General features: G+C 33.4%; 1 protein-coding gene across 1 annotated transcript in view; it reads left to right on the forward strand.

The window, feature by feature from the left end:
* Positions 1–11,228, forward strand: part of RNF138 (ring finger protein 138) — a 43,349-nt gene extending 32,121 nt beyond the window's left edge. Inside the window, exons 4-7 of the mRNA XM_082667819.1 lie at positions 1,310–1,366; positions 2,204–2,315; positions 7,179–7,286; positions 8,896–11,228. Of these exons, the coding sequence (XP_082523945.1) occupies positions 1,310–1,366; positions 2,204–2,315; positions 7,179–7,286; positions 8,896–8,964 (346 nt within the window). The 3' untranslated portion in view covers positions 8,965–11,228. The remainder of the gene's footprint in view (positions 1–1,309; positions 1,367–2,203; positions 2,316–7,178; positions 7,287–8,895) is intronic.
* Positions 11,229–13,009: the final 1,781 nt, after the last annotated feature.

Consider the following 13,009-nt stretch of genomic DNA (forward strand, 5'->3'; position numbering starts at 1 on the left):
TATATTTTTCAGTCCCATTTGGTAAATATTGAAAGGGCTTTTGTTGAAATTTTCCATAGTCTCTGATTATGTTATAGTTGTTCTTACAAACGAATTGGAAGTTTTTATATTTTATTAGGGCATGTTCAAAACCCAATGATTATCTTTATTTGGAAGATTTAAAAACAGTTTAGAAAAATCTGTTACCAAGTTTAAATGTATAGATATGAGATTTTTAAAAAATAGGTGACATACTGTTTTTGGTAAAGTCATAACATCCCTTTAACACATGCACTCTCCGTAGTTTGAATTTATTTTGAAAAGCAGTTTTTAGTCTCCACATTGTTAGAATACCACCTTTACCTGCAGAGACAGATTAATAACTGCTAAAAAGATGCAAAATAGTGGTTTAATAGTCTCCTATTTGGGCAGGGAAGCTTTCTTGCAGAGAATGTGTGTGGAGACACAACAGTATTTTCACAGAAGGGAAATGACTGTCTTTGGAGAACATCTGTTAGGTAGATGATACAGTATTGCTTGTCCTTTTGTAAAAGAAAAATGAAAAGTCAGTTTTCTAAGTTTCACAACAGTTTTGTGGTCTACTACCTATCTCGTTTTTATTTTAATGTTTCTGCTATTGAAAGGCCTTGTTTTTATAAAATTGACTACATTGATGAAATTCTGTAATGCATGACTGACAGTCCTCATATGGAATGCCCACTTTTCTCTCAGGATTTCTCTGATACTGCATAAGACACATGACTGGCATGGGGTCCCAGTGAGGACATCAAGTTATTCTGTATATTAAATGTTGGAAAGCCTAGTTCCTTTTTGGAAAATATAAACATAATGAACATTCAAATATTTTTTCTTAACCTACTCCATTTAGGAGTTGTAGCATCATTTTGGATGCTACAACCTTAAACTATATCCTAGTTACAAGTCAAGAAGTTCACAAATTCTTGATTCTACCCCAGCATTCAAAAACTAACTAGTCCAGGTAGAGGTAGGGGAGTCTCTTAATTTGAAAGTCTAAAGGACCTGGGGAAATGTTCATGCTGTGGATTTAAGACAATTCTGCAAAATACTATATTCTCTATACTTTTGTAACTATGCCTAAATTAATTTTTAAAGGACCTCATAAGCAGTCTTATCAGAATTTATTTGAAAAGTAATTAATGCCATAATTATATCATAGTTCAGACCTATTTGAAGTTTAGGCTTTTCAAACAAATTCAGACTGGTTGTCTTCATTAGCAGTTAATGATTCTGTGTTGTGCTTTATTACTTGAAGTATTAACTTCTCCCCCTCCCCCCCATGCCTCTTAAGTAATAGGAGTGAAACATCCACATCTGATAACACAGAAACGTATCAAGAGAATACAAGGTAAGCTTTTGAATTTCTATTATTTTAGTAAATAATACCTATCACTTTGTAATAATGGATTTTTAAATTAAAAAAATTTAAATTCAGTTAAATCATCAGACATAATGCATAAGTTAGCAGTTTAGAGATAAATGATGCAGTTGCTTTTACAGGTCACATTAAATTAGAAGCGTGTAGCTCTCCTCTTTCACTGTGGTCAGATTTCTTCCATGCATAATTTAGGCAGAGTTGTCAATACTGAACTGTCCCTTGCTGAAATTGAGATATTAAAACCCAGTGATGGCCTGATCCTCAGAATATTTTGAAATGTTGATCATTCTGATGGCTGATGCTTTTGTTTTTCACTTTTCCTATGAATTTTGTATGTTAGAGTCTTAGAACTAGGATAAATTAAAGATACACCATATGGATGTAAGTCTTTTAAAAGTTTTAATTTCCTAGATATGGTGTTTCCATACTGGGACACCATGGGATATTTAGAATTTTCAAGGGACATACAGTGACATCTATTAGTTACAGGAATGACTAAGTTGTTTGAATCTAACTACTTTAATAAATGAGACAGCTAGGTTTGTTATTATTTTTGTTTAGGCCTCTTGTAGAGGCACCATGAAAAAATTTCCTAGACACTAAGGGTACTGTAAACTGAGATTGTTTAGGAATATCTATTGTAGATTATTTATTGAAAACATAGTTTTTTAAAAGTGAGACAATCTTTGATTAGTCTATAATTATAACTTTTAAAGAAAGAAATAAAAATTGGTCAAAAAATAGGAGCTCATCATTTTTACGTTATGATTTCAAATTCAGTATGCTGCATTTAAAATTGTTTTATAGTTCTTCTGGGCATCCCACCTTTAAGTGTCCCTTGTGTCAAGAATCAAATTTTACCAGACAGCGTTTACTGGATCACTGTAATAGTAATCACCTATTTCAGATAGTTCCTGTGGTAAGTATGTATGTTTAAGACAGTCTTCTGTTTAAGGTATGCTGTCCCATTTATTTCACTTCATTTGTACAAGGGAAAGTGGTTACTTTAAATTTTGTGGGGCATTGTCAGTAAGGTATATTTTGTCAACAAAAGATTGATGACTGTGAAGCAAAATGAGATATTTAAAATCCCAGTAACTAACTTATAAAAAGACGTATGCTTAATTGTGAGGGTAATGTACGAAAATAGCCTGGAAAGAGTGAAATAAGGAAAGGTGAACTGAGGATTCATTACCAAGCAGTAGCATTGTAAATTGTATCCTTGCAGAATGTAGTATATGAGTGCATAAAGCAAGAAAGGAAAAGAATCATACTTTCTTTTTGATGCATACATATCTTTTTTTTTTTACATCTTTATTGGAGTATAATTGCTTTACAGCGGTGTGTTAACTTCTGCTTTATAACAAAGTGAATCAGTTATACGTATACATATGTTCCCATATCTCTTCCCTCTTGCGTCTCCCTCCCTCCCACCCTCCCTATCCCACCCCTCTAGGCGGTCACAAAGCACGGAGCTGATCTCCCTGTGCTATGTGGCTGCTTCCCACTAGCTATCTATTTTACGTTTGGTAGTGTATATATGTCCATGCCACTCTCTCACTTCGTCCCAGCTTACCCTTCCCCCTCCCCATATCCTCAAGTCCATTCTCTAGTAGGTCTGTGTTTTTATTCCTGTCTTACCCCTAGGTTCTTCATGACATTTTTTTTCTTAAATTCCATATATATGTGTTAGCATACGGTATTTGTCTTTCTCTTTCTGACTTACTTCACTCTGTATGACAGACTCTAGGTCTATCCACCTCATTACAAATAGCTCAATTTCGTTTCTTTTTATGGCTGAGTAATATTCCATTGTATATATGTGCCACATCTTCTTTATCCATTCATCTGATGATGGGCACTTAGGTTGTTTCCATCTCCGGGCTATTGTAAATAGAGCTGCAATGAACATTTTGGTACATGACTCTTTTTGAATTATGGTTTTCTCAGGGTATATGCCCAATAGTGGGATTGCTGGGTCATATGGTAGTTCTATTTGTAGTTTTTTAAGGAACCTCCATACTGTTCTCCACAGTGGCTGTACCAATTCACATTCCCACCGACAGTGCAAGAGTGTTCCCTTTTCTCCACACCCTCTCCCGCATTTATTGTTTGCAGATTTTTTGATGATGGCCATTCTGACTGGTGTGAGATGATATCTCATTGTAGTTTTGATTTGCATTTCTCTAATGATTAATGATGTTGAGCATTCTTTCATGTGTTTGTTAGCAATCTGTATATCTTCTTTGGAGAAATGTCTATTTAGGTCTTCTGCCCATTTTTGGATTGGGTTGTTTTTTTGTTATTGAGCTGCATGAGCTGCTTATAAATTTTGGAGATTAATCCTTTGTCAGTTGCTTCATTTGCAAATACTTTCTCCCATTCTGAGGGTTGTCTTTTGGTCTTATTTATGGTTTCCTTTGCTGTGCAAAAGCTTTGAAGTTTCATTAGGTCCCATTTGTTTATTTTTGTTTTTATTTCCATTTCTCTAGGAGGTGGGTCAAAAAGGATCTTGCTGTGATTTATGTCATAGAGTGTCCTGCCTATGTTTTCCTCTAAGAGTTTGATAGTTTCTGGCCTTAAATTTAAGTCTTTAATCCATTTTGAGTTTATTTTTGTGTATGGTGTTAGGGAGTGATCTCATCTCATACTTTTACATGTACCTGTCCAGTTTTCCCCGCACCACTTATTGAAGAGGCTGTCCTTTCTCCACTGTACATTCCTGCCTCCTTTATCAAAGATAAGGTGACCATATGTGCGTGGGTTTACCTCTGGGCTTTCTATCCTGTTCCATTGATCTATCTTTCTGTTTTTGTGCCAGTACCATACTGTCTTGATTACTGTAGCTTTGTAGTATAGTCTGAAGTCAGGGAGCCTGATTCCTCCAGCTCTGTTTTTCGTTCTCAAGATTGCTTTGGCTATTCGGGGTCTTTTGTGTTTCCATACAAATTGTGGAATTTTTTGTTCTAGTTCTGTGAAAAATGCCAGTGGTAGTTTGATAGGGATTGCATTGAATCTGTAGATTGCTTTGGGTAGTAGTCATTTTCACAATGTTGATTCTTCCAATCCAGGAACATGGTATATCTGTCCATCTATTTGTATCATCCTTAATATCTTTCATCAGTGTCTTATAATTTTCTGCATACAGATCTTTCGTCTCCTTAGGTAGGTTTATTCCTAGATATTTTATTCTTTTTGTTGCAATGGTAAATGGGAGTGTTTTCTTGATTTCACTTTCAGATTTTTCATCATTAGTGTATAGGAATGCCAGAGATTTCTGTGCATTAATTTTGTATCCTGCTACTTTACCAAATACATTGATAAGCTCTAGTAGTTTTCTGGTAGCATCTTTAGGATTCTCTATGTATAGTGTGATGTCATCTGCAAACAGTGGCAGCTTTACTTCTTCTTTTCCGATTTGGATTCCTTTTATTTCCTTTTCTTCTCTGATTGCTGTGGCTAAAACTTCCAAAACTATGTTGAATAAGAGTGGTGAGAGTGGGCAACCTTGTCTTGTACCTGATCTTAGTGGAAATGCATTCAGTTTTTCACCATTGAGGATGATGTTGGCTGTGGGTTTGTCATATATGGCCTTTATTATGTTAAGGAAAGTTCCCTCTATGCCTACTCTCTGCAGGGTTTTTATCATAAATAGGTGTTGAATTTTGTCGAAAGCTTTCTCTGCATCGAATGAGATGATCATATGGTTTTTCTCCTTCAGTTTGTTAATATGGTGTATCACGTTGTTTGATTTGCATATATTGAAGAATCCTTGCATTCCTGGGGTAACCCCACTTGATCATGGTGTATGATCCTTTTAATGTGCTGTTGGATTCTGTTTGCTAGTATTTTGTTGAGGATTTTTGCATCTGTGTTCATCAGTGATATTGGCCTGTAGTTTTCTTTCTTTGTGACATCCTTGTCTGGTTTTGGTATCAAGGTGATGGTGGCCTCGTAGAATGAGTTTGAGAGTGTTCCTCCCTCTGCTATATTTTGGAAGAGTTTGAGAAGGATAGGTGTTAGCTCTTCTCTAAATGTTTGATAGAATTTGCCTGTGAAGCCATCTGGTCCTGGGCTTTTGTTTGTTGGAAGATTTTTAATCACAGTTTCAATTTCAGTGCTTGTGATTGGTCTGTTCATATTTTCTATTTCTTCCTGATTCAATCTTGGCAGGTTGTGCATTTCTAAGAATTTGTCCATTTCTTCCAGGTTGTCCGTTTTATTGGCATAGAGTTGCTCGTAGTAATCTCTCATGATCTTTTGTATTTTTGCAGGGTCAGTTGTTACTTCTCCTTTTTCATTTCTAATTCTATTGATTTGAGTCTTCTCCCTTTTTTTCTTGATGAGTCTGGCTAATGGTTTATCAATTTTGTTTATCTTCTCAAAGAACCAGCTTTTAGTTTTATTGATCTTTGCTATCGTTTCCTTCATTTCTTTTTCATTTATTTCTGATCTGATTTTTATGATTTCTATCCTTCTGCTAACTTTGGGGTTTTTTTTGTTCTCCTTTCTCTAATTGCTTTAGGTACAAGGTTAGGTTGTTTATTCGAGATGTTTCCTGTTTCTTTTTTTTTTTTTTTTTTCGTGTTTCTTAAGGTAGGATTGTCTTGCTATAAACTTCCCTCTTAGAACTGCTTTTGCTGCCTCCCATATGTTTTGGGTCGTCGTGTCTCCATTGTCATTTGTTTCTTGGTATTTTTTTATTTCCTCTTTGATTTCTTCAGTGATCACTTTGTTATTAAGTAGTGTATTGTTTAGCCTCCATGTGATGCATACATATCTTTTTGATGCCATTTTGAGGGTGTGTATGAGAGTGGTGAGACCTTTTTTGATGAGTGAAGGAGAATAGAGCAGAGTGCAGGATTCCAACATTGTGTTAATGGTTCTACAGCTCCACATTTGGAGCATGAGTTTCAATTTCAACTGTATATCAAACAGGAGAAACTGAGCTGGAAGAGATACTTACCATTTTGATATGTAAATATTTTCTTCAGAAATTAGAAGGAAAATGTATCAAAAGATAAAATAAGGATTGTGGATACCTCTTAGCAGTTTTACAAAAAGTTGTGGAAGAGTATGCCCCAGTATGCCCTTAAAGTCTCGGGTAGTGCTAAGGGAGATACTCCCCCTACTTTGCTCATTAGGAGAGGGTCTGTTACTGTTAAGTAAACAGATACAGTGCCAAAGACATCTCCTGGGGAAAATCTCATATTTAAGAGATTTCATTTGTTTTATATTGCATTAGTGAATTTTTGTTTCTGCATTATATTCAACATAGCACAAACTTTGGCTATAGTCCAGTTACTAAAGTTCTGTTTTGTTTCATTTCAGTCTGTAATTCATTCACTTTTTAAGGTGTACTTACTTCACTTGAAACCTTAAGGATACAATTTAAGGCTTCCTTTGCTTTCATCTTACTTATAAATGAAATTAAACTAATAATAATAATTATGTCACAGTTATTGTGTGACTCTAATGAGATTACATACTGGTTACTGGTAATTATTATTACAGTTGGTTAAGGCTGGATATGGTGTTGCTGTTAAAACAGTAGAATAATCAGATTTAAGTAATAGAATATGTTAGATCTCTCTTTTTATTGTGTTGTGTTGGATTAGTGTAATTTATCTAAGGTAATTTGATCTAGAAATAATCTAGTCATGAAATTTGGCCCTTAGAAATGCTTTTCATGTAGATTTTTTTGTAACATGTTTTAATACTTTCAATAATGTTGTTTGGTTATTTTCATTATTTTTTATTTGAAATACTGTGTTTTTTATAGACATGTCCTATTTGTGTGTCTCTTCCTTGGGGAGATCCTAGCCAGATTACTAGAAATTTCGTTAGTCATCTAAATCAAAGGCATCAGTTTGATTATGGAGAATTTGTGGTAAGTGAGTTTTTCAAGATTAAGAAAATACCATTTAAATATTGAAGTTAAATTAACTTTTTCAATCTAGACTTGAGTTTTGAGGCAAGATGTATCATACTGGATGGTTATAGAGCAAGTTCTGTTGTTTTTATGATAATATAGGTGAATTTTGGTTTGTTGAAGTGGTAAAAGTTGAATTTACTGTCCACCTTCTATATTAGAGAGATAATTAATAGAGGAAGAGCAAACCCCCAGATTAACAAAATGATGATATATATGAAAACTATCTAGATTTAAGGAAAATTATACTTGCTAGAAAAGTAAAATTGGTATGACAGATGGAGGATGTATTTCTTGTGTAGTGTAAGTAGCTTGTTAAACTCATAATAGATTTCTTTTATCTGCACGTGAGACACATTCTTTTTAAAAATGAGGGAGCTTATTTATGTAAAGCCAGGTTGAATGGCAGATTCTGGCCTTAGTTCACTGCTTTAACAGAGTGCATGAGGGAAGTTATATAATATAAAAATGGATCCCCAGAGCAAAGCATGAGGTTAATTTCTACTTCCCAAATGTGTCTTGATAGTTACAAAAAAAAAAATTAGATGACTTTCATTTTATTAATTGTGAAATTGCATTTTATTCATCTTCAATGAATTAAAACCTTATCTAATTCAAGATTCAGCCTGACAAAGAATGGTTCATACTTGTTTTCCAGTTTATGTAATAAGCATAGACATGTGCAATTCTGAGAATGGCATGAACAGAATTTCCATTTCTTCTGCCCTCCAGTGTTGAAATTATGTCATTCTTGATATATATATTTTTTATTTTGTGTAATTTACATTTTTTAGTCACACTGTATAAAAATATATATGTAATAATATTTCAAATATATGTAAAATTCAAGTGTACTCTGATAATTTTAGTAGTTTTATGAAGTAATTATAGGTTATTCTTAAATTCTCAGTGTAAGAAAGGTTACTGCATCTGGAGAACTATGTGTTTGGAAAAACAAAAATTTATTTTGTGAACTGCTTTTGATCTAATTGTCAGACTGTTTTACCTTGCCACAGAAGAACATGTAATTTTAATGATTTGAGATTGTCAAATGGAGGCCTATTTTAAAGCAAGTCCATAGACCATAATTGAAAGGAAATAGAATTTTTCAAGTTGAGTAGTAGTATAATCAGACTGAGTGAACTGTAGTTTTTACCTTTATGTTATGATTAAGATGATGTTAATTCAACTGTCTTAATGTAATAAGTGCTTATTTTCTTTAAAATAAATATACCTTCCAACATTGGCATTCTTTTCTAGAGATGACAGAAAATTTATGATTGTGGGTTACCCTTAACTATACTACTTTCAATTAATAACTTATCATAAAACACTGTAATTCTCAAATTTCATTGTCTGCTGATCATCTGTTATTTATCAATTATTCCTAAATAATTGTAACTGAATTTTTTTATTAAAAGTTTAGGTATTTAGTGCTTATATTTTAAAGAAGTATATGGTGTAACATAAACTGTTTCAAGTATGTATGTGTATCAAGATGTGTAATGTATTGGACTAAGTATTGAGTATGTTTTTCCTATTGACATGTTAATGTTACTGTTTTTAGAATCTTCAGCTAGATGAGGAAACCCAATATCAAACTGCTGTTGAAGAATCTTTTCAGGTAAACGTCTGAAGGCTGTAGACGTCTCTGCATCTTTGTACCTGCAAGTGCCATCTTTAAGGAGAAAACTACATGAAGTCACCGTTTCAATAACTTGATGTGCATATTAATAAAAGTAATTCAGTCTATTGATTTAGTTTTTAATTGAAAAAGGTGGGCCATCTAAAAACTTCATTCTCTTGATAAGTTAAAAGATAAAAGTTAGGACATTATCTTTAAAAGCATTAAAAGGATTATATTTCATTAATGTAATGGTGAAAAGGGAATCCCTGTTGTACTTATCTTTTTATATTACATATTGAATTTTTCCTTGCTTTTGAAATTTGGTGCAGTTCCTCCCATTGACATTATTGTACACAGGTAACAGAGTACCAAATTGTGAAAGATGAGATTGATATAAACCTAACAAATCTGAGCCAGTTATTTGAGTTGCAGAATGGAGACTTGAAGTGCTAAATGAAACAATCCAAAGGAAACTTTTTTAAATACAGATTCTAGCAGAGGAATTCAACTATTATAAGAAAATTGTATTTATATAATGTTTAGTATTTTTGAAGACTAGTGAGATTTCTTTACTAATTTTGACTCTTTAAAAAGTGAAAGCTCATTGTATAGATATTTCCTTTTTGCTGTTAGAAGGAAATATCAAGAGAAAAATTTATTTCTTTGGTGGGCAGTTGGTAATTTCATATCTTGTTTGTTTGGCTGACTAATTTGTAAGCCTAAAGTACAGTAAGCTGAATTACAGCTCTTTGGTCTCAGAATTTTCAATAGCAGAATTGCTGATTAGCTAAGATGAAACTTTTATTAGAAACTTTCAGTTGGTGATATTACATTCTATATATATATTTAAATGAGAGGTTTGACTTCGTCTCAGTTTAGAAATTTGTTCAAATCTAAAGATGTATATGCATATATACATACACTTTTGTATGTGTATATACACATATATGCATGCAGTTTGTCAGGTTATATACAGAATTTCTATTAAGATTTTAAAAATGCACAAGCAATATGGAATCAAAGTATTTATCTGATTTGATTAAAATTTTGTATGTCACCAAATTTTTAAAGTAACAGTCAAATGCTAAGTTATCTACTTGGCTACTATTACACCTTAAAAATGAGTTTACACACCTACACAATTACCTGTTTATATGGTGCTCATTTGTTATCTTAAGGTAATGTGGGACTATAGTAGTGAGGTGGATTCTACCAGCCACTCTGTTTCACTACATTTTAGTCAAAAACTGGGTTTGTTCTTAGTATTCATTAATGAGAATCATAAAATAACTTGTACTAGAAGGCCCAAATCACAGAATAAAAGATGAAGAGTGGATTAGCTGACATTCCATACTAATACATTGTTGATGCTTTCTTTAAAATAAATAACTCAAAAGAACATAAAAGAAAGTCTCAGAAGTAGTTTGCTGCTAATATATACATATATTGTATAAAAAGGTATATTTTGATTTTGTTAAAATCCTTGTTGACTTTTCTACAGTGAACATTTTTTTAACTTGATTTAATAAAAATGTTAATTTTGGAAGTGGAGTTTTGTAAAAACCTTTTTCAGTCAAACAGTAATTTATGGGTAGTAATAACAATCACCAAAAAAGCCATACATGTTAACATATGCCTTGGTTGTGTCATTCGAAAGAGTGATGTTTACTATGTGCTTGAACATTTCTCTGCGGTTACATGAGTGTAATTGTAAGAATAGCTGTTTAACAAACTCTTTTCTAAAAAAACTTTTGACCATGGGTTTTTCCAGTTTAAGCAATAACTTTAGTACTTTCTTTCAAAATTTAGTACTTCCAGTATGTCAAGTTAAACCATTCTGGGATTTGAGAACTTCTTTAAAGGAAAATTGTAGAGATCATCTTGATGAAATTGTGTTTTGAAGTTTGTGGGTTAGTTAAATATCATTTATAGTCTGGTGTGTCTTTCACATAAGTTTTTTTTGTAAGGAAAATATTGACTTTATTTGCTTTTATCTGGGAGCTCCTCAGTATGGAAATGTTTGTTTAAAACCTCCCTTCCTTTTGTCAGTGGATTAGGAATAGGGATTGGCTTTACAGATACACAGTTTAAATTCATGAGACAGTCCTTGTTTTTAACGTGCATATAGCTGAGTCAGGATAAGGGAGGAAACTGTATTGATACTCTACCTAAATTTCAGAATACCACTTACAGGCCTCAACAAATTACAGTTTATGTTGTTAAACAGTCTTATTTGAGATGTATTGCTTTATTTTTCAATTAAACGTGGTTTTCTCCTACTTGTGTGTCTCATTAAAATTTTGTCTAGAGGCAAACATGATAACATTTAACTCTCATAACTCACCCTGGAAGACATGTAGGAGATGACCCATTATTTTGCACTTAAAAAAGTGGATAGGAGAAAGATACCACATGCTGATACTATATGTTGGGTTTACCTTTACAAACCTATTTTATCTTTATTTTCAAATGTTAATCAACTTATAAAGCTATTTTATCAAGTGTTCACACAGCAGGATTTTCAGACCATGCTAGCAACCAGACAGAAAGCTAGTTAACTGGTTAACAGACAGTTTTAAATGGAAAAGTTACCCTTAAATAAGGTATCAGGGTTCTAAGAATATATTGCCAAATACCATGTCACATACTTGTTGCATGTTTAGCAAGTATTAATTACAATCTTCAGTGAATCATAACTTTATAGGAACCCTTTAGGGCTGCTACTCAAAGAATAAACCCTCTCTGGAGGCTGTGATGTTTGTAGAAAAGGTGTGGCCCAGAATACATGTACTGTAAAACTAATAGAAATATGAATAAAGTACTCATTCCACGTTACCACTTAATATGGAATATAATTTTCTAATTAGGCAGTACAGTTCTGAAAAAAAATGGGGAATGGAAATGAGTTATATCAAGAGGTTAAAAGAAGATACAGAGACCTGAAAGTGTGTGTTACAGCCTGCATCACCCCAACAGCGATTGTCCAATTCTGAGGCTGAGAAATGGGAGTGACTGCACTCTCACCTCGAAATGAGGAAGATAAATGTGTGTATTTTATTAGGTACTTGACTGACAAACTTGCATTACACTATACCATGCAATTTCCTGTGTAATAAGAATTCTTAATAGATTGGTGAAGGATGTACCATTGCAGAATATAAGATGAACAGGCAGGGGAGTGAATACGGAGGAGAGACATTAATGAATTATAGCCATTCTAAGGAGGTTATGGAGAGGAAGAAAATACACAAGATGTGAGGGAGGAAATGGCATGTCTGTCTAAATGGGCAAAATAACGGTACATGACACTGAAATTGTGAACAATAATCAGAGCACAGATCAAGAAAAGTTGTTAGAATCCCGTAAGTCCCCTTGTTCCTACTTGCCACTACTACCAACTTTTTTTTTTTTTCTTCTGGCCATGCTGCGCAGCATGTGGGATCTTAGTTCCCCCACCAGGGATTGAACCCGTGCCCCCTGCATTGGAAGCACAAAGTCTTAACCACTGACCACCAGGGAAGTCCCACCACCAACTTCTAATACCACAGATTGTTTTGTCTGTTTTTATACTCTTACAAATGGAAGCACTCAGTAAAAATTATATCTGGCTACTTTTGCTCAGTATTGTTTTGAAATATCTAGGTCAGTTTTGTAAATTGTCTTTTCTGTCCAGAAAAGCTAAAAAGTAGCTTCTAAAGCTACTTTTAAATATTTGTATGTGGAAGTTAAGTGTATTGCAAATGGTTCCTTCTCCATGCGTGTTGACACCTAGTGGTTCCATGTCTAGATAAAACCTGAAAACTGACTGGTCTTCCCCTCGTAATAACTGAGGAAAAACAGGTGAAGAGTGTAACCAAATGGTTTTCCACTGAAACCAGGTAAGAATCTGACCTTTCTAATAAACTAGGTATAGGATGTTCTGTTTTCACGGCATTTTGTAGGAACAAGATTTTATTTTATTTTATTTATTTATTTTTTTAACATCTTTATTGGAGTATAATTGCTTTACAATGGTGTGTTATTTTCTGCTTTACAACAAAGTGAATCAGTTATA

Source organism: Grampus griseus (genome assembly GCF_964374135.1).
Source record: "Grampus griseus genome assembly, chromosome: 12".
NCBI classification, from domain to species: domain Eukaryota; kingdom Metazoa; phylum Chordata; class Mammalia; order Artiodactyla; family Delphinidae; genus Grampus; species Grampus griseus.